At 34.0% G+C, this 25,436-nt stretch overlaps 2 protein-coding genes across 5 annotated transcripts; one reads left to right on the top strand and one right to left on the bottom strand.

The window, feature by feature from the left end:
• Positions 1 to 308: 308 nt before the first annotated feature.
• Positions 309 to 15,135, top strand: LOC129320452 (putative ion channel POLLUX-like 2). 4 transcript variants are annotated; one of them, XM_054965916.1, is made up of 25 exons: positions 309 to 487; positions 657 to 837; positions 1,773 to 1,849; positions 3,705 to 3,829; positions 4,550 to 4,833; positions 6,046 to 6,117; positions 6,412 to 6,487; positions 6,611 to 6,709; positions 6,782 to 6,936; positions 7,018 to 7,122; positions 7,552 to 7,638; positions 9,836 to 9,920; positions 10,015 to 10,162; positions 10,572 to 10,648; positions 10,740 to 10,820; positions 11,018 to 11,188; positions 11,277 to 11,390; positions 12,024 to 12,116; positions 12,199 to 12,322; positions 12,392 to 12,468; positions 12,889 to 12,936; positions 13,028 to 13,097; positions 13,201 to 13,274; positions 14,283 to 14,393; positions 14,644 to 15,135. In XM_054965916.1, exons 2-25 carry the CDS (start codon positions 737 to 739, stop codon positions 14,743 to 14,745), a joined length of 2,556 nt encoding a protein of 851 aa, XP_054821891.1. In that variant the 5' UTR covers positions 309 to 487; positions 657 to 736; the 3' UTR covers positions 14,746 to 15,135. The 4 variants fall into 4 exon arrangements, 3 of the variants coding, with proteins under 3 accessions (XP_054821891.1, XP_054821890.1, XP_054821892.1); XM_054965915.1 differs by having other exon boundaries at positions 309 to 492; XR_008595781.1 differs by lacking the exon at positions 14,644 to 15,135 and having other exon boundaries at positions 309 to 492; positions 13,197 to 13,274.
• Positions 15,136 to 18,920: 3,785 nt separating this feature from the next.
• On the bottom strand, positions 18,921 to 19,730 carry LOC129320610 (uncharacterized). Its single transcript, XM_054966137.1, has one exon. The coding sequence runs from the start codon at positions 19,587 to 19,589 to the stop codon at positions 19,077 to 19,079; it is 513 nt and encodes a 170-aa protein (XP_054822112.1). The 5' UTR covers positions 19,590 to 19,730; the 3' UTR covers positions 18,921 to 19,076.
• Positions 19,731 to 25,436: the final 5,706 nt, after the last annotated feature.

Here is a 25,436-nt window from a genome sequence, read left to right as displayed (position 1 = left end):
AACAAAAATAATTTAATAATTTATATAAATTTATTAATAATAAAAAATTTTTTAAAAATTTTAAAAAAAATTATAAATATTTTAAAGAATTAAACTTTTATTTATATATTTTTTAAAAAATTTATTATCATTTTCACATACGGATTTAAACTTGTAAAGTTAGGGCTATAAAAGCGGAGTCAACCCTTATTGACAGCTGTGATCTCGGTAAAGAATCATTTCTTTTTTGTTAACAAAATTAGAAATGTATGTACGCATATACATATATACACAGCAGTACATGCACCCACTCGCTTGATATTTTGATACTAACACTGAGAGAAGGATGATGAAACGAGCTGCAAAGTCTAAACCGATGACTGGGAAGTTCGTCCGAACCGAACCGATCTAATGGAACTTGACAGCGCTAATTAATGGTTGATGTCCTCGTAAGTTGTGTTCGCAGAGACCCGTGCTCTCAAGGTACAATGGTGGATTGGTGGTCCAGGTAAGGTAGGAACTTCTCAAAAAATGTTGGCACCTGCGTTGTTCTGTTTTCCAAGCTTTCGCTTTCACGTGCTAATTCCTTTTGTTTTCTTCCTCTCAATCATAATTGCCAATACACACCATCCCCACCATCGTCACTATCATCACTCTCTGGTTCCTTCTTTTGTCAGTGAGCACTTCTGCTGCTCTGGTTTCAATCTCTCTCTCTCTCTCTCTCACATTGCGGAGAACGAAGGAAGAAGAAGGCGTTATGATTTCTGCTCAGTTGCACAGTGCACAGCCATGGACGCTTCCTCCTCCTCCTTCTCGGGTTCGAAGACCCTGTCAATTCTCATCTGTTCATGGCAAGAGGTACTTTCTCAAAGTTTAAACTTCAATCCGCTTAGCACTGCTCTTGGCCAATATGACCCCCCCCCCCAATTTTATTTATCTTATGAGCATACCTCTGGGATTAAGAGATTCGGTAGTGCATAGTTGACTACTTTGATCAACATTGTTAATAGCCTCAAGCTTCTGGGCCTGATTTGAGGGTGGAATACCTTATGACTTAAGCTCACAGCGTCAAACACCTCTTTATAGGGAAATTCACACTAGTTTCAACTTTTAATCGGAAAGGAAACCCATCTCTACTAAATCACATTTGAGTGTGTTTGAAACCACATTGGGGGGGGGGGTGTTCTAAAACGTGGTTTTGACAGCAGCAACAATACCTGGTTTTGGACACTCAGTCGGAAGTATATTTTTGTAGCTGTAATGAAAAGGAGGGTACTATTGCCATTTACATATTGACAGATGCATAGTCTTCGTCTAAAATATAGAATCCATTTATTCATATAAGCCATGACTTAGCTAAATTATAAGGTGAGTTGACCAAAATCTAAATTAGATCGCATTGCAATATGTAAATAGCAGTGGTATCAACTACTCTACACTAAAGGACTAATGCAAATGAACTCCCATAAAGAGGTGTGTTGAAGGTGATGGCATAAACCAATGATGTAAATTTGGTGCAGATCATTTGTTTATTTGCGGTAATTTAAGTTGCTATGATTGTCTCAGGTTCTCTTTATGGATATTCATTACTTCATGGTGGAAGAACTAAAACCTTAAGCCCACAAGTTCGCTAAATGATAGGGTTATCTTTAATTTATTACTCATACGTTGGATGAATAGGCTGGTTGTTATTTAAGTGGGGTTGGACAGGATATTACAACTTTTATGGATTAGAAGACATTTTATGTATTTTTGGGTGCTGTAGGAGATTGACTTTAATGCGATCTGTACAGGAGATTTATGCCCCACAGACATGGCTTGTTCAAATCTTCAGCATTACACGCGCATTGTCTTAAAGAAAACAGTGAAGGTGAGCTCCACGTGCCAAAGGAATAGAAGCTTATTGAGCTTGAAGATCTTGAACTTAATCAACTATTAAGTCTCTCCATGATTATCTATTCTTGCTCAGTCATCCATGATTAAAAGTTCAAAACGGAGTTAAAACATAGTCTCTTGTGATTAGTCCTCCATATGGACGCAAGACATAGTCTCTTGGCCACTCTGTTCTTCATGGAGCATTTTTTTTTTTCGGGTCCCTGAACCTCTCAAAGCATTTCTTCCATACAGATTGTAGAGCAAAATAGACTTATTTATAATTTTGGATTTCTTTGAGAAAATTGATGTAAATGATATTCGTGCATCATTAATTAGCAAGCAATAGAAGATTTGAAAATTGTTACCTATTTATTCTCAGGTTTAAGATCCCCATAAGGGAATTCAAGAAAAATATCAGAAAGGCCCATGTATCACTTGTCTTGTATACAAGCTTCTCATGCTTCCCCCATCATGTTGTTAAAAAATGCCATCTGTTTTAAAAAGTTCACTGGTTGTTCTGTTGCTAGTTGCTGTTTTTTTTATAGTATTATGTATTGGCAATAAAAATGCAATGTTCTTGTTGCTATGATAATGTAAAATAAGTGGCACCCCTCCACTCAGTTTTTAAAAATCATTGGTGCACTTATATTTACATGGATACGGATATTTTATAATTGTTTATATTTGTTGCATTTTTCAAAATCTTTCTGTTTTCGTGTAAAAGGTTCTTTCTAGTTTTTGTAGCTCACAGTTATTGACAAATGGTCCTGCTGTTTGGAATCTGAAGGTTTTGTTGAAGATTTTTCTTAAATTGTGACTGTTTGCCAGTGTCTGATAAGCCACATGGCTTGAAATCACCTTGTTCGCACATCAGGCTGCTAATACATGAATTTAGCTTACTAAGCAGCTTGATTGAATTTTGATGCTGATGCATGCTTCTTACTGCCAAAATTATTAAACCATATTCCCAAAATATCAATTATTTTAAGGGTAAATGAGCAAATTGGCCCCTAAGCTATAGGTTCAGAAGCATTTGGGACTTTAAACAAATTTTTTGTACAATTTTCCTATTTAATTTTGAAAACGGTGCAATATGACCTCTGCTGTTAACAAAAGTTAATTTTGATCATTAGTTAACCAAAAAATGACATAAAAGGACCTAAAAAATTAAATGAAAGGACCAAAAGTTTTTTTTTGGTCATTTTTTATGATTTTTTGGGTCCTTGTTTGTAATTTTTGAGTCCTTTACTGTAATTTTTGGCTTTTTTTTGGTAGTTTTGAGGTCCTTTTCTATCATTTTTTAATCAACTATGGCCAAAGTTAATTTTTGTTAACGGTAAGGGTCAAATTGCACTGTTTTCAAAAGTTAAGGGGCGATATTGCATAAAATATGAGTTTAGAGTCCCAAATGTTTTTGGACATATAGTTTAGGAGCCAATTTGCTTATTTACCCTTATTTTAAAAGCTCAAAATTCTAGATCTTTAGATATGTAACAATGGAGTTGTGTATTGCAACATGGTTATAAATTGTCATCTGTTTTCTTTTTGTCAAAGTTGCCTTGGTTTTCTACCCAAAAAAAAAAAAAAATTGCCTTGGTTTCACTTTTGTTATATTGAGCTTCTTAATTTTATTGTCTAATCAACTCTTTTATTCTATTCTACTCCTTATCTTTTGGTGGGAATTGAATTGACTTTTCTGGTCTATCTATTGACCCCATGATATGCTCTTTCCTGTTCACTTTGAAATAAATTGTGTGGAAAGATTTAGATTGGTCCTTGCACCTAATAGTTAAACTGTTTCTTTCTTATTTTTCTGCTAAAGTTTAACAATCTATGATGAATCCTTGTAGGTAGATGGCAGGCTAAATCTTACCAATCAGAAAATAAATCAGATTTGAGCACAAATGTTAGTGTTCCAGAAAGCATGGATGCAACGTGCACTGTTATAGAGAAGATTAATGATAATATCAATCAGGTCAGCAATGAATAGAAGATCATGAAAAATGTATATATTTTTTGTGAGACTGTGCATATAATACAATCCAAACTTGTCCTTCACTTCATGCTAGAATCAAAATTTTGTAGTATCTTTTTCAAATATGCAGTTAAAAAGCTATATGTAATGTCAACTCTTGAATAAAATCATTACGTAACATTTTTTATGCTGAATTTGGCATATTCCTAAAGTGTTAAAAAAAAATTAAGGGCATATAAGCTTGTGATAATCTTAACCAAGTAATTTAAGCTATTTTAGTGAAATGGAAAAATTCATGCACATGTCCATTTTGAATGCTGAGTTGATGATAGTGTTGGGTTTCGCTTCCTTTCATACAAAAAGTTAACATTATCAAATATCTCTTTCAGCTAGCATCAGCATGTGACAAGTTTGACTTTTCTAACAAAATGTTTAGAACTTGTGGTCCTTGGAGCAATGGTATTTCTGATTGTCTACTTTGTTTATTTTATTTTTTTCTTGCAAGAACTTGTTTAATTACTTACCTTAATTCACTTGTCTCCTACAATATATTATATTATTGATCCCTTTGATAAAAGTTGTTCACAGCTCAGTCTGTTACATTCATGAGTTATAGTGTTTGTCATTCATGAGTTATAAGCCAATAGAATTGGCTCATTGGTTATCTTCTGCTTGTGATAGTTAGTGTTTGCTAAATCTCTCAGGCTGCCATATTTGCAGGGTCCATGGACTAAAAGCATGGTACAATCTTTGTCATTGTACTTCATACAAAGAGTAACACATCAAATGTTTCTTCACCAGATGTTGAAAGTTCAAGCAATACTTCCGGACATGCTTCATACTCTTACTGCAACAAGCTTGCCTCTTGCTTGTGTCTCTAATACCTTGAATAAACCCAGCCCTCTCCGATTAAATGTGTCCTTTCCTTCTTTTAATGATATTAGTTGGAGCTTAGCACGATTGATATACTTGTTCAACGTCCAACTTGAGAGAAATGTTGCCACGTAAGCCTATATTCATTTCATCATTTAGACTTGATCACATGTTTATCTATAGTTTTCTTATAAATCTCAAGTTCTTTACTTCTAGTTTTTATTTATCTTATGATATCAGATGATATATTATTAGCTAGCATCAATTTGTTGATACATGTCTATAGGGTAAACAGTATGCTTTATAATCGTCTTGAAAGTGAAGGGCAATATTGTATGCTCTTAGTACTATTTCAAGTTAAAATAGTCCATGACTGTCATGAGGCTGACTTTAAATATCAGTTGCAAATGTTAAATTGATGCATAATAAGCAGCATGTGCTGGCCAAATGAAAACAAGCAGCATGTGAAAAACTAACTTCCATTGTGAAAGAAAGGCAGTGTTTGGGATCTTTGGTCATGCATTTCTGCATTGTTGGTTAAGATGTTTGCATCACTTTATGAGTTTTCTTTGCTTTTAATTCCTTAAGAAAATTGTTCTTTCATATTTTCAAAGGTATCAGATAGCTCAACTATTTTAGGGCAAAATATATTTCATTGGTAGCACTAAAATGTAAGGATTGGATTGGAAGAATGCCTTGGGACTCTGATTTCCAAATCTTTCCCTATTGAGGGTTTGGAGTGATTTGAGTCCCTTTCCTTCTTACTTTTTAACTTTTACACTCTCACTCGTCTTTTCTTCTTTATACTAAAGGATGATATACTTTACTTAAGGGTAATGTTGGAAATTTAACTTTTCAAATCCATACCATCCCATTGCATTGTAACTTATAAAGAATGGAAGTGATTTGCTTCCTTTTTCATTGAACTTCCTAACAATGGAGAGACCTAGTGGTAACTTGAACCCCACCCATTCCATTCCTCTCCAAATTTCCGAACAACCCTTGAAGAACAGGATTTACTTCGATGGATTTATTCAGAAATACTTACAAGGAATAGGCTTAGAAAAAATGTTTATTACAAGGGTTCAGGTGGAAAATATGAAACTTTTTTCCCTTCTTATTTCTGCATTTTTGGGGAGGGTGTGGCTGGGTAACTCTGATCTTATGTTGCCGATTGAACTGAGTTCATCTGAAAAATTTTGATGAATTGTGTGAACTGGACCATACATCTAAGTATCTAAGATGCTTTGTCCCATAACCGGTGCCCTGCAAAGCAGTGCATCTTATATGCTCTGACAAAGCATTTACATTGGTGTTTTTCTTGACCTTTTGGACTCTTTCAGGATCCTTGTGGTGCTCCTTGTGGCATGTTCATCATTTGTTTTTATTGGTGGTCTCCTGTTTTTCAAATTCAGGTAATCATTGATATGCACTGTCTGGAGAGTGTTTATAGTTCATGATCTTTGTATTTTGCAGTATAAGTGGCATAATGTCCACATTTCCCACCCTCTTTATCCTATAGAAAATGCAGTTCACCTTTCTTTTACTCCAATATGCCAGGACATATCTGATCACCCTTACAACCCATGGCAACCTTTTTCATTTCTTTGGGCCAAATTTTAGATTTGAATTGTGGTAGAAAAGTGTTAGTTTCACTGAAAGTGTGCTTAGCCATGTTTCCTAACCTGGCCCCACATTAAATCATTCAGGGGTCAAAAACAATCGTTAGAGGACTGCTTCTGGGAAGCCTGGGCATGCCTTTGTTCATCATCAACTCATTTAAAAGTATGTTGGAATTCTTGTAAATTTCATACTCAAGTTTTTTTTTTTTTTTTGGGGACCCATAGCCCCTATGCTGTTATAAGCATTGACTATTACTGAAGAACAGATTTTCTTGCTGGACTGTAGCAATCAACACGTGTTGAGCGTGTTCTTGGCTTTATTCTTGCCATATGGGGTATATTGTTTTACACTCGCCTTCTAAGTACAATGACCGAGCAATTTAGGGTAAGTCCCAAAGCAGTAAGCATTCAATAAGAATTTTTTTCTGCGGTCTTTAATTATCAGTCTTTAGAACAGAATAATATGCAAAGACTCAGAGAGGGGGCCCAAATGCAAGTTTTGGAGACTGATCATATCATCATTTGTGGTATGAATAGTCATCTGCCTTTCATATTAAAGCAGCTAAACAAGTATCATGAATTTGCAGTCCGCTTAGGCACTGCTACAGCTAGGTAAGTAGTTCACATAAATTTATTGCACTAACGAGTGTTCAAAATGCTGGCTTTGTAATACTCTGATTGATTCCTATTCAGGAGGCAGAGAATCCTTCTTATGTCTGATCATCCTAGAAAACAGATTGACAAAGTAGCTGAACAAATGGTGAAAGATTTATATCATGTTGACGTCCTTACAAAGAGGTATGAATGCTAGGATAGTTTCCTATATCATGTTTAACAAGGAAACATTCATGACAATATCCCTTTCCTTTTAATGGGGTAAAATGTAATATGCATGCTTCTTGTCTTGCATTGTTTTTTTTTTTTCACCCTGCATTTTATTTTTGAGCGTAACGGCCCTTTTATTTCCTTTAGTTTGCACATTAGAACTGTTGAGTCTCTCTAATTTCAACTATCAGTCAGAGCATAAATAAAACAATCAAGACATTTACTCCATTAATTTTCATTAACAGTATGATTCTGCATTTTGCAAGAGTCACTGATTTTTCTGTTGGTTAGTTGTTTTAATGTACTACATGAAAAATCCTGGTAAAAAGAAACTGGAAAGAGAACCATGATTTTCAATTCAAGGTCTATTATTGCTCTTACATAAATTTTATGGCTCTGCAGTTGCAGCCTTAGTTTGACGAAATCATTTGAAAGAGCAGCAGCCAACAAGGCTCGTGCAATAATTATACTGCCAACAAAAGGGGATAGGTAATAGTTGATTTGCTTAAAATGCAAATTGATAAGGTGGTTCCTGGACAATTTCAATTCAATTTACCTTGCCTCCTTTTATAAATCCATCCTAGTGCGTTAAGGAGGTATAACAGTTATTCATGAAAAGGCATTGAAAGCATCTACTATGTTAATTGCAGTTACTAATTATTTTAGGCGCAGCAGTAAGATTTTGATTTATTAATATCTATTATAGGTGTTATGGAGGTTTTAGTTAGAATTTATTTTGATAATATAATTGACAGATACTGCTTGTGGTTTCTTCTTTTCTTTTCAATAGAAGACCATATTAAGGAAATAATTAAGAACAGTAGGATCCAGGAGTCCTCTTAAAGAAAGCAAAAGCCAGAAAAAGGAACTAGAGTAATGATGAGAAACATCAACTCAATGTAGTTTGCCTATCTGTTTGAATATGTGATAAAACACCTACTAAAATACCCTTGGGAGGAACAAATCTCATATTGAAATTCTCATGCCATGCTTAAATAAAGCAAAAACAGAAGAAAAACCTCAATTACACCACACCTTGCACTCCTTACTTCCAAAAAATTTAGACAAATTTTAGAAGCATGTGCCCAAGTTGGGTGGCCAAAGTTGTTCATTGAAAGTGCCAAACAAGTTATCCCATTTCTGTTATGTTAACTTTCATATGGGCTTGTACTTAAGCTTGTCCAGCTTGCCAAAATAGCTTAAGCTACTAGGTTAGGTTGCCACGAATGTATACACCCTTTCTTTTTCTTATCACTTTTAGATGTGGGACTTGTATTCCCCAATCCTCCTTTTTAAATATAACTGGACTTGGCATACTTTTTTTTGGTCTGGTTATCATTTGCGTCCAATGATAATTGTTTGGGCTTGTGTTTTTGAGTCTTAGGGCCTCAAGTCTTTCATTTTTTTCTTCGTTGCTTGGGCTTGTACTCTTTGAACCTGATGCCTCAGATCCTATAATCTTTTTTGTGTCCCTGATCTTGTGGCTGTTAGGCTTTTCTTTACTTTTATTTTTTGTATTTTTGGTGCTCTGATGACAATGGTGTCATCTAATCTATGTAGCCAGCCCCACTTAGTGGGATAAAACTTCTTGTTGTTGTTGTTGTTGTTGTTGTTATTGTTGTTGTTGTTTTTTGTATTTTTGGTGCTCTGATGCCATGACAAAGGAGATGAAGGAGGTTGTCTGTAATGATTTCATAGAGAGCTCACATGAGGTATTTATATTTATACAAAAGAGAAAATAAATTGCAGGCGACAAATTGCTAAATTAAGGGATTGGATCCTTGATCCTGTGGCTATTTCCTTGGGCCAGCTAACAATTACATAATCAACTAATTATTATATAATCAACAAATAGTCAATTAATAATCCAATATCTGCAACATCTAACATGTTGAGCAACTCCACAATGGATATATGGCTCATTACATTTCAATTTTTTGTTGCTTTTGACGAAAATATGGGGTAGAAGACCTTACCAGGTCTATGCATTTGTATCAAATTGTAAAACAGTTCGAACATCACAATATCATATTCCAATAAACAATACTAATTTTAGAAGGAGCTTTTACTTTCTATAAAAGCTCTAAGAGCTGAGTCATGAGGAAGAGTTAAAAGGTTCCCCCAAAAAAAAAAAAAAAAAAAATCATTTACAACCAGAGGACCAAAATTCCCAACAAATAAAACAAGTTTGAAGTCTGACAATTGTTCAGATTCTGAAATAAATCAAGTGGGAATCTTGATCTGAAGAGAATTAAGATACAGTAGAAGGCACACACGGGAAAAGTTAGGAAGGAGGTCCATGAAAGAGGAATTCCTTTACTGGACATCCTCCCAAGAACAAAAGCCGGGTCCATATCTATTCATGCATGAAGCATAGGGAAAAATTACTTTAAACATGATCTTCAAAGGACTTGTAAGAGTCATGAATGCAAGGACCTGACTTGAATCTGTAAGAAAACAATTCAGAATGAACAGTTTTTAAAATCAAAGGACTACTGCTAAAATCCCTTGTATCAGCTAGGAGTGGCTTATTTTCTAAACTTTACCCAGTGACTGGCATCAGAATGATCACATTGCAGATCGGGTTATTTTAGCGAAGTAATTACTTCTATGTTTATCGTTTATCGTCAATATTCTTAATTTCACTTTAATGAAGTTTATTGATTTCAGATCCTTAATATCTTAGGTATGAAGTTGACACCGATGCTTTTCTATCTGTTTTAGCCCTTCAACCAATTCTGAAAATGGATTCTGTCCCCACCATAGTCGAAGTATGTTGCATACATTCAGCTTGAAATAAAATGAAGAATATAAAATTCAAACGCTGTGCACATAAGTAAGAATTTGTCTTATTAATGAATGCAGGTTTCAAGTTCCAAGACATGTGAGCTCTTAAAATCTATCTCAGGATTGAAAGTAGAGCCGATAGAAAATGTTGCATCCAAATTATTTGTTCAATGCTCTCGGCAGAAGGGGCTTATAAAGATCTACAGACACTTGCTAAATTACCGAAGTATTGCATACTTTCTGCATATCATATTTGTCAGCATTCCTTCTTTGACCTAGTACTTCAACTTTTCTGTTGTCGTGTTCTATATAAGGTTTATTCTCTACCTAAATTGAGATTAATACTCAAAGAGGATCAAATAGCCTTCTGATAATGTGGACTGTAGCTTCAAAATCACTCAATTGTTGTAGTAATTTTTTTTTTTAATGTAAATTCTCAGAATGAAGTTTCCTTTCCAGTTAACATTCGGCTTTAATTATGTTATGGATTTGTTATGGTTAGGGTAAGTGAGGTAAATGAAACATTTCCCTGACCCTAGATTTGGAAACTGGCTTGTTATTTTCATTATTAACCTAACATACAAATTTTATATGTGTCTGAAATTTAACTTCTATATTACTTTTGCTTTTTTCAGAAAATGTATTTAATCTTTGCAGCTTACCTAACCTAGAAGGAATGACCTATAGGAAAGTAAGACATGCATTTCAAGAGGTAATTAATGTAATTTGTTGGCTGAGAAGTCCACCATTTATTGCTTACATAAATTTGCTTACATAAATTATCTCTGTTCATATCATTTCAGGCAGTTGTCTGCGGTCTTTATCGGAATGGAATGATAAACTTCCATCCAAATGACAATGAAATCCTTCAGCAAAATGATAAAGTTTGTAGACTAGTTCATAACTATATCTAATTTATATTCCATTTGGATTTGAAGTTTCTCTGGAAATTTTCAGTTATTACTTCGGTATGAAAAAGATATGCTCTTAACTTTTTCTGTTTCTTTTAGGTTTTGAAATCAATTAATTTTGGAAGGTTTGCTAGAATACTCTCTGATGTCACTTAGCCTCCCTCATTTAGGTATTAATGATTGGATCCCTTCGTGATATAAAGAAGGCACATGCATACCCACGCAAGAAAGAAGGAATTCATGACCAAGGAATTCAAGAACAAGATGTTGAACACGCCATAGAATTGAGTAAAAAGAGACTAGCTAATATTGTAAAGCGTCCTAAAAGATCAGGTTCCAAGGTAGGACAACTACATTGGCAAAATGTTCTAATTAACGCTGAATGCCATTTGTTCAAGATCTATGCATTTATTACTGATCATCATGTAGGCATCAGATGGAAATCTGGGACCGAGAGAGTGCATTCTTTTGCTTGGGTGGCGCCCTGATGTTGTAGAAATGATTGAAGAGTATGATAACTATCTTGGTCCAGGAAGTGTTGTGGTATGATCTTATATATATGATGAACTGATTACTTCCATTGGTGTTCACTTCGCGTGTTGCATGATTTTGTGATTTAAAACCCTATGCAATCTTCAATGCCAGTATTGAAGCTTGAAGTTTCATAATTACAGTTTATTTAATATAACTTCTATATGAACTTATGGCTGACAGGCACAGAAGCTTTAGTTCCCGATTGCTAGTACAAAATATGCTTTATACTACTAACTAATGTACCAGCCAAAAAAGTTCGAGGAAAAACTGATGATTGACTATTCACACATCTTGAAAAATTGACAATCAAGTGGCTTTTAATTTTGTTGCTACTGCCATCATGGTTTCATCTATTATTATTAATCCAAATGTCTATAATGCTTTTTGACTCTGTCAATGAATTGAAACTGCCAGGGTAAGGAACCGAGATTTTATATATATATATATATATATATATAAGCATTAACCTAAAATGCACTCTCTTGATGGTCTGAAAGAATACTAAATGAGACCCCCCTTCCAATAAAATTTATTTCAATGGGAATGGTTGAGGGTTTTTGATAGTGCAAGTCAACCCTGACTTCTACTTTATGGATTGTCTATGCACTAGTTCTAAGCTCAAAAATCTTAAACAATATGCAGGAAATTTTATCAGATGAACCAATAGATGACAGGATCAGGGCCAGCATCCTTACTGGTCAAAGTAATCTCAAGAATGTTCGAATTTCTCACAGGGTATTCAGTCATTGTTGTATTTGAATTTTCCTTTCGTGATTTTTCTTGTTCTATGATTATTTACTTCATTCATATCCTGTAGATTGGAAATCCTCTGGATTATGACTCGTTAAAGCAGACCCTTCTGAATATCCAGAAATCTCTTGGTAATGAAGATATTCCTTTGTCAGTTGCTGTCATATCTGACAGAAGATGGCTTCTTGGAGGTAATGATGCATGGCAGTTTTTGTGGCAGATAATAGCCTGCTATTGAATATTGGCTTTTCTCTTTGCAGATCCATCTAAAGCAGACAAGAATTCTGCCTATTCTCTCCTATTAGCGGATAATATCTGCAAAAGACTAGGAGTTAAGGTGATATATTACATCATCGGACAAAACTAAAAACTGAATTATATCAATGTCTATACCTTTTACATGGAAACATTCTTTATCTAATACTCCCTCTGGTCCAAATTATAAGCAGTTTTTGGGAAAAATTTTCATGCCAATAAAGTCTCCATTCCTATAAAAATATATATTGCTTTCTCTTTTTACACCTAGTCCCATTACCAATGCATTTTATGATGAGTGAGAGATACATTTACACAAATATCTAGGTTAATAAATACAAGGGGTAAAATGGAGATTTTATTTTTACATGTACTAGGTTGCTTATATTTTAAACCAAGAAACTGAGGAGAAATGCTTGTATTTTGGACCGGAGGGAGTATTAGTTAGTAGTATAATGAGCTCGGAAGGAATAACTTGGCTCTTTTAATTGCTATTTTGCAGGTACATAATCTAGTTGCAGAGATCGTTGATTCGACATTGGGTAAACAAGTAATACTCTAAATTGCGTAGTTTGGTCAAATTTTAAGAATTTAGATTGGATTGTTTTAAGTTGATGGTGCTTCTGTATAAAATGCTGCAGATTGCTAGAATCAACCCATCACTGACCTACATTGCAGCAGAGGAATTAATGAGCCTTGTGACAGCTCAAGGTCATAACCTTTGTTCTCTTCTTGTCCATGCTCCACTTTATGTGGTCTATTTGCTAAGTCAGTGTGCTCAGAAAGTTATTGTCTTTACTTGTTTGTAAGGCAGTAGCGGAGAACAGCGAACTTAATGAAGTTTGGAAAGACATACTAAATGCAGAGGGTGATGAAATATATGTGAAGGTAATATAATATACTCCTTTTGCAATACCATACATTACAGAATTTATCCCTAGTTAATAGCCATGAACCATGATGACTGCTGAACCAGTCAGTCCTGGTGCTCTTTGTCCTTTAAATATTTCTTTTTATGCAAATTTTATTTGGTCCGTCCCGTTTCATGGAGAAATTCCTTCCTTCATCCCTATTCCTTTAAATTAGTCCAAGTTACCGCCATTTTTTTAACCTTGTCTTCCTACCACAATACATTTACAAGATTATGCTCCTTTCGTTCAGTATCACTACAAGACACTTATTCTGAAGTATCATATTAAAAAATATAGGACACTTTAGATCTTTTATGGTGTAATTTAATATGGTTTTTTTCAAAAATGCCTTTCGTGAGGGGTGTAATTAATAATTTTTTTAATTGAGACAACCTATTAAATAAGAGTAAACATGAAAAGAATATGTAATTTTAAATATCATTAACTAACTTTTTGGAAGGTGCAAATTAGTTAAAAGTACCTTATAATTTTGAAAGGAGGGAGTATTTTGTTGAAACTAGATGGGTCACCTATCAGAACCCAGAAAAATTTATTAAAGGAGGAAAAGTTATACTAAATAAAAATATTAATATTTTTGAAGAAAATATAATTCTAAATATTAATTAAAATAACATATGGAGAATTTCATTAAAGACCCTTGGATGTGACTTAATTTCATTTGAGGCCCAAAAAATTCTGAAATTTTACTAGAGGCTCAGAGGATTGAAATGATATAAATTCTCTTGATTAAATGATCAAAATGCCCCTAAATTATAATTAACGTTGTTGGATGTGACATAATGTTATTTGACTCCTATATACATTGTACAGAATTTAAAGAATGAACCATATTATTTATGATTTGTATCCTGTGCAACTTGCTATAAATCTTATGTTGTATATTGATATTAGTTTTTAATTCAAACATGACATTTAATCTGTATTATGCACTTTAACTGTTACTTGCCATTGTTTCATATGACAGAATATCGGCCTTTACATGAAAGAAGGAGAGAATCCATCATTTTGGGAGCTCTCTGAGAGAGCATATTTGCGGAGAGAAGTAGCCATAGGTTATGTGAAAAATAACAGGAAGGTATGCTGTTAAAATAGGATAAAATGTACTTACCCTTTGATGGAGACTGGATAGTATGGGATACCAATTTCTATATTGAGTAGTATAAGATGTTCAATGGGATATTTAAGTGGGTTGATTCTCCTACCTCTAGCTAGCTAACTTTTGAGGTAGGGTTTTTCATTCCACTTAGGTACTCATCCCCTTCTAGGAAAAAAATTACCTTGGGTCATTCATAAGAACATGTTAAATATTATTTTCATCTTTGCAGGTTATTAACCCAGTTCCAAAGTCAGAACCCCTCTCCTTTGAATTGACAGACTCACTAATAGTCATTTCTGAGCTTGAAGGAGAACAGCCTGTGGTTTTGTAGTGCTAAAGCTTCAGCATAATCTTATCTTCATGCTGCTTCATCGTTGTTGCAGGAGTATTATTGTTTCCACCAAATTGTATTAACCCTAGCTGAGGTTATCTTAGGAATCTCACAGTTGATCAAGCCATAGAAGAATAAGGTGTGAAATCAATTATCGTAGCCTAGGAGCATTCAAAGTCTTGAGATTATGGAGTAGTTCAATAAATGGTCACATTATAGATCATTGAAGTTATTCTGGCTAGGGAAGTATTGTATATTTTCCTGTGACAAAATAGGGGCTTAATAAGTTGTATTTTTTTTTTTTAATCAGTTGTCTAATGCAGAGATTTTGCTATCAGACAATGTTATATTCACAGTTTTGAAGTACATTTGAAATCTCCTCTTTAATAATTTGGTGCATAAGTTATTGCCTTAAACTATTTTTACTTTATTACTCACTTGAAGGTCAAGTCTTTAATGGAATGTGTGAATCTGCCATCGTGTGGTTGAGGCTGATGTTAGCCGGAATTAATAATCAGCCATGAGTAAGCTTCGGCTAGATTTTATGTAATTGAATTAGATGCCCATCAAAAGATAATGGACAGAGATTTCGCCAAAGAAAAATGATATTTTGTTTTTGTTTTTTTGTTTTTTTTTTTTTTTTGTTTTTTTTTGGGGGAGGGTGGGGGGAGGCTGATAAAAATCAAGAAATAACCACAACAGCAAAAGTGGGTTATCACAAGGCTACGCCCTTTTTCCTTCGATATTTTTCAAATTAGGAGTGAATTTCATATATGTACACAAAATCTAAGATAAATTGATAAAAAATTTAAATAATATGACCAGTATGACTATCCAATCTATATATATTTGGCATAGATATTAAATTTATTTCTTTTTACTGACATTGATTGATGATATGATCACATCATTCTTAAGGTGCCTCTGAGCAAATTTATAATGCATTCTTTTTGATAAAATTTATTAAAGATATTTTACAATTGTATGTTTTTATAAATTTTTTAAAAATACCCTTCAATGAAGAGAGATAAGGAAGAAAATTTATTTAAGGAGCAAAATAATTAGGGGTAATGTTGGAATAATTATAATTAATATTTACACTTTATTTTTCAAAAAAAAAATTGAAAATATGGTTGTAATTACCATATTCTTTTAGGACTTAAATATCATTCTCATATTAAAAAAGTACAAATGCAGAATAACCATTTTGAAATAAGGGTGTTAATAGGCTAGACTTGTACCAATTGCACTACCCTTGGTATAATCCAAAGAGAATTTAGTGAATCCCCTTTTTTCTTTTCTGTTTTCTATTTTCGAAAATCTTTTTCCCCCTTTAGCAGGAAAGAGCAATCCACAGGACTTCGCTATCCAAATCAACAGCCTTGTTTGCAGACCTGCAGGCCACCTTAAGCAAGAGACAAAGAAGGAACTATTGAACAACTGACTCCATAAACTGTCATCTAGTGTAAGTTTAACAGTATTGCATTTAGTTAGATGAATAGTTTATGATTCATGAATAATGTTGCTTGTTAAAATTTTCATATCAAATGGAATACCAATAAAAAAAATCATAGCAAATATAGTTAGACATAAAGAGTCACCATCTGAATTTTTTTTTTTTAATGAAGACAGATCCTTAATCAAAGCAATTACAAGCTAGTTAAGTCTGTCAGACAATTTTCTTTCATCATCCACCACCTTAATACAGTAAGATAGAGGTTGATCAAAAGTAGTATAACATACAAAATCATTCTGAGCATGGGTGGCCAACAGATGAGCATAACTGTTGGCCTTCCTAAACAAGAAATTTAAATGAATGTTCCAATCTCAATGGAAATAAATTCTAGCCTAGTTGATAAATTCTCTAAATGATTGATGAGTAATATCACTTCTAGTAATCAGGTTGATCCCCCCAACACAATCCGCATAGACTTGTACAATGCGAAAGTTCCTTTCCCAACATATCTAAAGACCATAAATAATACTAATCACTTCAGTAATAGCAGGGGGTAATTGCCTATATTATGTTAAAGCCACATACCCAATCAGCATTATGATCTCTTACAACAGCCCCACACTTACCAACTCCATCCTTATATGACCCATCAACATCAAGTCTCACTTCATTGCAAAGTGGTCTTATCCAAACATCATAAAGGCGATTAGAATGTCTTTGCACCGTGGAGGATGTCCTGAGGATATGGAGGTCGAGTCACCATCTGATTTCAAATACACAATCTGCAGCCCACTCCTTTCATAGCAACAGCTTCAAGCATGAAGGTAGAGAGTAGTACAAAGTGGACAACCCCATCTATCACTTCCCCTTGGGTAATCCTTCTTAAAAACCCCAACCCAGACCCCCTATTATCAATATCATCATCATCAATATAAAAATATAAAAATATAAAAATATAAAAATTCTAACAAATCACACTTATACGCCATAGATAATGCAATCTTGAACTTATCAAAGAAACCTCCTTGTATTTTATATTGCTCTTGCAATGGAGCCACCTGACTCATTAAACTATCATTCTCATTGTTCTAACCTTGCCAAGTTGCAAAGATGCTCCAAGCTTTCCTTCTAGTAAACCCTAAATGCATCATCAGCCACTTGATTAGTTTCGTGCGGTTCAACTTGTAAGTAGTGAAATACAACCTGGATCTGCCGGCAGGTAACAGCAACCATAGCCAATTTCAAACTCAACCATCTATATCTTTCAAGCCTTGAAAACACTTGAACAAGCCAGCTTTTACAATGAATCGTCATCTAAATCAGAGATGGTGTGTAAAATCCCATACAGTAACATGTATTCTACAGTTCAACCCCTTCTAAGCAAATATGACAAACTTCGGAAGGAGCGAGTTTTCTTCAAAACATTCTCTATGACTGACAAAGAAGCAAGCCAAGCTCTCCATAAAAAAAAAGCTTCACAGTACTAGGTGCCTTGACAACCTAGAATGCAACCCAATAATGTCAAAGAGGATAGAAATTGAAATTAACTATCATTAGGGTTTCTTTTTCCTTTTTCTTTTTTAACATTCAAACCTCTTGCCAGCTGGTGTTGGGACTGGACAATATAGAACCCATCCCTAGTACGATCCCAGAAAATTCTATCTCATACACCACTCATATGAAAAAAATAATCTCCTTATCAACCATCTTGATCTCTTCCATTAGCCACCAACAAATCAGACACTTCTGGTAGCAAACCCAGTGTTGGTAGCAGCAGATTGCAGCTTGAAATTAGGTAGCCAGGCATGGAAGGATCCAGCAAAAAGATATCACAACCACTTCACATTCCCCAACACAGCCCTTTATTAAATACCTTCATTCATGCAAGCCACCTAAGCCATGCACTCACTTCATTGTTCTATCCAAGGCTATTTAGGTTGAACACCATCATCCACACTTGTTGGGCTGCTTAGCCAAATAACTTATTCCTGCTGATATCAATCTTTCATTACCTGAAGTCTAGAAACCTTATGATAAATGAAGATAGGAATGGATGTTTCCATTTGCCAAAGAAAAACAGATCACAATCTAACATAACTGTCTTCAAGAAAATTTGATTAGCTTTTTGTCATTTCATCTTCTCACCTTGACTCTACAATTTACACAATAACACAGATGCAAAGCGCATATAGAATTTTCTTATCATCTACATACACCATCACTTACCTTTCTTTCAGTTCATTAAAAAACAAAATCCAAAGTTTACAATGGTAGATAAAACTATCTTGTAGACCCCACATCATCTGTGCTACAAGGCACCAGCAAAAGTACATATTCATAGGCCTTTCTTCTAGCATTAAGCAGTCGTCATTCTCCATAAACTGGTCTTTTCCAAAAGCATAAGATACACCCCTATAGAAACCATTAGCCAAAACCCACGGAGGATACAAAAAAATTTTGCGGTAGAAGAAACCTCTGGTTAAGAACTCTTGCGCTCTGTTTTGACCAGATACCACACAAACCAGAAAGAGAAACATCAACCTAAACTGTCTTTGAATAGAAGCCAACAAATCACCTCTGACAGAAATAACAGTGTCTAGTTTTGGATTAGTAACAGCAGTTAATTACTTTAAGATCCACAATCAAGATTTTTAATTTAGATATAACCTCTCAAGCATGTATAAACTTGTTAGAAGGAATTAAATACACTGTCCCAATATTGGATATCAATTAGCACGGAGAATCTTATTGAACAAAACCATCGACTAACCTGAGGAAACAAGATATATTTTTCATTGATCAGTGACCAAAACAAATCAATACTCTAATAAAGAAAAATTAAAACAAAGGCTACATTACAGAAGCAAAACTGAGATTATTCCATTACAACAGAAGCACCCACCCCTTTGAGCTTCTCAATGATAGAATCAGCCTCCTCCTTTGTCACTCCTTTCTTTAAAACACATGGAACTTTCTCCACCAAATCCTTAGCTTCCTTCAATCCCAAATCAGTAAAACTTCTTACCTCCTTGATAATCTTGATCTTCGCCGCAGCATCATACTTCTCCAACTTTATATCAAACGCTGTCTTCTCCGCCGCCGCCGCCTTTACATCCGCCGAGCCAGACCCAGCTCCGGCTGAAGCAGAACCCGATGAACCGAACCCCGTGACCGCGGGCCCATACTTGTTGAGACCCATTTTGAGCCTCCAAAGAATCGTAAAGTCGTACCTTTCCAACTTGTTGAGGTCAAGAAGCTCATCGGCGATTCGTTCGAGCTTCTGGGTTCGACTCTCTTGGGTGGATGTGCAGAGAGAACGACGAAGCGGATTGAGGTGGAACAGCCTTAGTAGTGATCTGGAAGTGGATTTTGAGATGAGATGAGACATTTTTCTCAGAAGAAGAGAACGAAGGCTTGAGTTGCTGGAATCAATCGCATTCGTCTCCTTGGGACGATAGCGCAGAAACAGAAGCAAGAATCCACGGTCAGTGACTCGGGATTCCTTGATTTTTTTTTTTTTAAATGTCAACCAAAAACGAAGAAGTTTTGAACTTGCACTAATAAAGTGACCAAAAAAGAAAACAGCAACATAGCATATGATTAAAACTGGAAATACGGGTGAGCCCGACTTTTAAAGACCTGAGTCCTAAAGTTTGATTTTTTATTTTGAATCCCATTTTTTAAGCTCGACCTTTATGTGAAGGGTTTAGAGCCGAACCCGTAAGCTCTTTTTTAAAAAATAAAAATAATAAAAATAAAATTAAACATTATAAATTAATTAAAATATTCTAAAATTAAAAAATAAAATTCTCATAATTTTTTAAAAATTAAACAACACACATTTAGAAGTCTAGTAATAAAATTTAAATCTTAGTTAAAAAATAATTTATTTTTTATAAATACACAAACATAATAATTATAGAAAAATAAAAAATATCAAGAATTTTATACTATACACTGATATTTATTAAATTATATTAAATTAATTTTAAAATAAATTAAAATTAATAATAATATAATATGTGTAGGATCAGGTGAGCAAGTCATTGACTTTAAACATGTGTTCCGCCAAAGAAAATAATAACAATAATAATAATATAACAGGGCTTGAATGGCTACTCGAGCCCGAGCCCTTTTTTACAGGGCTTATCAGGGCCAAGCTTTCAAACCCGATTACTTTAAAAAAAATTTATTTTCGAAGCCCGAATCCTTATTTAAACAGGGCCTCCAAGCCCGGTCCTCCAGGCCCGACTCTTATTCTCGGCTCTACATATGATAGGATGATTGAAAAATTGAATCGAACTAAAGGGTTGGATTTGACTGATCTAGATTTTGACCCGATTAGCGTGAAAAAACTGTTTAGTGAGTTGAGTCAATTTGGACTACTTTAAATCGACAGTGAAATCAAGGATTGAGATTAAGTCAATAATCGAATTCTAGAACTGTTCAAAAATATTATTTTCTTTTTTTAATTTTTTATCAATTTTTTGTTAGAAAATGATTAATTTTTTTAATCATTTAATATTATATTGCATCATGTAACTTGTTAAGTCATGATAAATTTAAAATATTTAATTTTATTTTTAAATCAAGTAATAATTTCATATTCATTTCTTATATTTATATTATTATATACATATACAATTTTTTTACTTTAATTATTACATCATCATTTTAACCATTGATCCAATCTAGTTGGACCATGTAAACTATGAATCGTTAGCCTTTTTGATTTAATATTCGATCAGATTTTGAAAATATTGATATGATACAATTATAGGGAAATTTGTGGAAAACTATTATGGAGAAAAATAGCAAATTTTATAAAAAAAAAATTGAAGACACTAAAATACCAACAAATTCCAAACTGTCGTGAGAATTATTGGTCGATTTCATTGCACCCTTGGAATACTATCTTTTCCCCTTTCTATTATGGCCTTTTTGGTTAAGCTTGTTTATTGATGGTAAACTGTATTGCACACGCAATGGTTATTGCGCATTTTATGGCAAATGGCAATGGGTATTCCTAGGAGAACCTATAAATGATGATTGCACTCTTATACAATCACAATTTTGTCCACAATAACTCATGTGAAAAGACAAGACTTGCCCTCAAGAAAATTTTATTGTCCTCTTCATGAAGCCCTCACGCCATATTTTCATAAAATTGTAACGCGCACGTGGGTTCGTGGACGGAGAGTCTTATAATATCCCAAATTCCAGGCCTAAGAGCTCTAAAAATATGGCAGAATTTAGTGAACTACTGCGTCCAGTTAATTTAAAATTTCTGAAGTGCTTGAAAAGGTTGAATGTCTCTCAAGAACCAAATCATAATTTAAAATCTTTCTAGCAAAAGTATAATATTTTCATAAACTTTAAAAAAGTATTCAAAATTGAGAAATGAGTAAATTAAAATCTAAAAATATCCAAGATAGGATAAAAGGAATAAATAAGGCTTAAGAGAGTAACAAAGGTATCTAAGATCAGTTTTGAAAAATAATCAACAAAGTTGGTAGATTCAATAGAGATAAATTATTTGACAACTTTATTCTTATATCCTAAATTTCCTAAAGAAGGATTGCAATTAGATCCTAAGGATCATAGTAGATCCGAAAAGGGTTTAATGAAATTGCAGATAGATCTCAAGATCATAATTACATCTCATGGTTATAGCAAACCTAGTTGAAAGTTATTAAGTCAAAGCATATGATACAATTCTTTAAGAAGAGAATGGTCCAAGATAAGTTTAGAATACATAGAACTCTTAAATTAGTCTAACTGTAACATCCTGAATTTCAAAACTAGAAATTCTATGTGTTTAGAAGGGTATAATGATAAAATTAAGTAGACTTTTAATTAATGATGTTTTTAGGAAAATAATGTAATTAATAAATCATTAGACAGCCTTAAAAAAGGGCTAAGTTAGAGTTTAAGTAGGCTATGGCAATGAGAGAGATTCAAAAAGTGTATGGAGCTCTCTGTGCCATGCGCTGTAGTACATGTGCAAAAATTTGCACCTATCAATTGCGAATCAGAATGAAAATTAGATGAGGAAAAGATAGAATGCGAGAAGGTGACAGGAAACGACCAGTGATTGTTAGGGCACGACCTCTACACCAATTTAGAAGCATTTAGGGCAAGATTTATCTTTAGATAAGCTTCCTATACCTCTCCCTCTTCCTATATTCAAATTTTTCTAATGGTTAGGGTATTTTGGGACTTGTTTTCGGTTGTTCTTAGGTAATGACTGAATCCATGGCCTTAGATAAGTCTTGGAAAGTTAAATCAAGCCTCTAAACCTAGATTTTTGGATTATGTAATGATTTAGAGTTTTTGGGGAGAATTTGGACAAACCTTAAGTACGAATTGGGACACTACGAGCAATATGGATAATGTAATGGTGTTGTTTATATGTTTGGATGTTAAATAAAATTAATGGAGTGTATTGGGAGAATTTTTAGGGCTAAATTAAGGTTTTGGGTATAATAGGTATCCAAATTTGTGTTATAAATGAGGTATTTAATGTGTGGATTAATGAATTAGAAGTTTAATCTTATAGATTAACCTTTGATCAAGCATTGAGGTACTAGTGGACATTTGTGAAACCTTTGTTCGACCATGGTAAACCTTTTTGTGACAAAAAGAATTGAGGTAATTGAATTGTCTGAATTTCCTATTTGTGTGTTTAGATGGTTGTGTAATTATTTTTAAAAATAATATTCTTATTTTGGACTAGAATAATATTAATATGAAATGTTTATGATTGAGAAACTATGTAAAGTGGAATGTCAACTTATGTTTTAGTGTAGTAGTTTTTGAAAAGCTAAACACTATTTTAAGTATAATTACTTGCGAAATCTTATGATTTTAGTAGAAATGAACCCTTTAATAGAAATTATCTGTTATGGCTATGTATGGAAGTCATTGAGCATGTTTGGTATGATTATTGTGAAAGAGTGAAAGTTCACCCTAGTGTATTGTTGGGAGACATTGTTTGAAAATTTATATGATACATTAGCACATTAAAGGCCCCAGTGCTCAATATTATATTGTTTGAAAGTTCCAGTACTGCATGTGGTAGATTGGGCATCAACGCCCCTAGTATTCGTGGATAGGAGGAGTTTGTGGTCCATAGTGGGTAAAAGCACTTGTGGCTAATGCTGCCTCCTACTAATGGTGAGCTTGGGCCAGTCTAGTCACTTAGACTCGGTCTTATCAAGTTGTCAGCCTATAGACTCAGTTAGAAGATATAAGGAGGGTATAAGATGGTATGGATCATGCATATCATACTATCTCTATATGTGTGGATAAATGACTTAATACATGTTTATAATGCCACTTCACATACGCACTATTTGTTCTCACACATGAGTAGTTTGATTAGATTGTTTGGTTATTGAGTTCTTGACTCACCATGTAGTTACATTTTACAGATAAAGGCTTCAATAAGGGCAAGAAAAAGAAAGGTGTGATTGAGTATTGAGGGGACTAGTGTAACATCCTTAAATTTAAATCAAGATTAATTAAGTCCAAATAGACCAAATAAGTGTATTAGTAAGGTGTGTGGCCAGAGAGGCTTAACTTGATATAATTGTTGTAAATTTAATCCTAGAAGTGGGTCCAGATCGATAGTAGGCCACTCGGGCAAGGAAAGAGGAAGAAAAAGTGAAGATTTACTTTTTGTGCTAGTCTGCCGCGATGCATAGAGGCAAATTTGAATCTAACAGGCTCCTTTATGCCATGCGCCATGGCAGAGGGTAACGTGTGCCGCGGCGCACCGCCAAAATGTTGATATTTTAGCTTCGTATTTGAGTAAGAGAAACAGAGAAAAGGAAGAGAAAAATGAAGAGAACGAAGGAGCAGTGCTAGGGCTTAGGTGAACTGATTATTGGGAGTATTTTGAAGCTCCTAAACACCAAAGGTAAGCTTCTTTACTTAAATTTTCCCCTATTCTTCTATTTTCTTGATGGTAGAGGTTAGGGTTTAATTGATAATGGTGATTTTTGATCTATAGAAGCTATGGGTCCGAACCCATTGACTTAAATTGAGTTAATAGGAATAGATTGAGCTAAGTAAACTTAGTATTAATGGTTTTATGATGATTATTGGTTAGAGGACATTAAATGTCTAAAATTCTCATAAATTTGGTGGTTAGGAATAATGTGGTTTCATTAATAACCATTTAAGAGCTCAATGTTATTAATGAGAGTTAAAAGAAGCTAAGAAGCCTTATGGGTACTCTTGCATGAGTCAAGAACAAATCTTGAGTATTAAGAAATGATGAAGTGTTAGTAGAGAATAGCTCAAAAATGGATATTGATGTTTTGCATGGTAGATGCTTGTAGAGTAACTACCATTAGCACCATTCAAGCTTCTTGGAAGCTTTGAGAGTGAGTAATTAAGAGGTGAAACCTTTAACCTCTCAAAGGTTTAAGGTAACTAGAGGAATTTTATCTTATACTTTTATGTGTTTATTAGTTTATGAATTTATGATTTATCATTGAATTGTGTAAATCAAAAACATATGCAAGTATGGCTTTATTTGTTAAAAAATCCACTAGATTAAATTTGTGAGTTTTATGCCTTGTGATTTAAAATTTCTTTGAAAACATTATCGGTGGATTTTCATATTATGTAATTGGGAGTTCAATGATTTTACAAATTGAGACTAACATGAATCTTTATTTATGACAAGTTTAATGATTTCTAAAGTGTGAAGTATAATGATTGTAAAGTTGGAGTTCAATAACTTATTTAGGTTGAAGCTCCATGAAAATGTGTTTGAGAAGTCTAATAATTTTTGTAATGAAGAAGTTCAATGAAAATTAATAATGTGAAGTTCTATGAACTATATGTGTGTGAATTAAGGCATGAATGTGCATTGCATGATCATGAGATGTGGGACTTCACTTAAGAAGAGGAGTAGATGATAAGATCCATGTGGTAAGGCCCCATCCGTGTGATGGTTTTCTTGAATTGATTATATCTATATTGTCCTATTTGTTCAACGAGGGACTGTCCCACTAGTTCAACGAGAGATTCAAACCTAGCTAGTTATCCACCGATTCAATGAGGAGGCTAGTCTAGGGTGTATGACACCCCATAGTATGAGAAATGGGAGAAACCTTGTTCCATAAGTAAGTTGGGTGCGCTTTAGTTGGGTAATCCCCTCACAAGTGTTTAGGCTAAGGAAGTTATGGAATATAAACTATCCTATTGAGTTATAACCTACAGT

This window comes from Prosopis cineraria, unplaced genomic scaffold, assembly GCF_029017545.1.
Source record: "Prosopis cineraria cultivar Desert tree isolate PC_DT_omini unplaced genomic scaffold, ASM2901754v1 PC9, whole genome shotgun sequence".
NCBI classification, from domain to species: Eukaryota; Viridiplantae; Streptophyta; class Magnoliopsida; order Fabales; family Fabaceae; genus Prosopis; species Prosopis cineraria.
This window is presented reverse-complemented; position numbering and strand designations above follow the sequence as displayed.

Excerpts from the sequence above, each read along its gene's own strand:
- LOC129320452 (XM_054965916.1), top strand. The coding sequence starts at position 737 with ATGATTTCTGCTCAGTTGCACAGTGCACAGCCATGGACGCTTCCTCCT. Across the intron at positions 7,639-9,835 it reads CTGCCAACAAAAGGGGATAG|GTATGAAGTTGACACCGATG; the intron begins GTAATAGTTGAT and ends TTAATATCTTAG. Across the intron at positions 12,469-12,888 it reads GCAAAAGACTAGGAGTTAAG|GTACATAATCTAGTTGCAGA; the intron begins GTGATATATTAC and ends GCTATTTTGCAG.
- LOC129320610 (XM_054966137.1), bottom strand. The coding sequence starts at position 19,589 with ATGTCTCATCTCATCTCAAAATCCACTTCCAGATCACTACTAAGGCTG.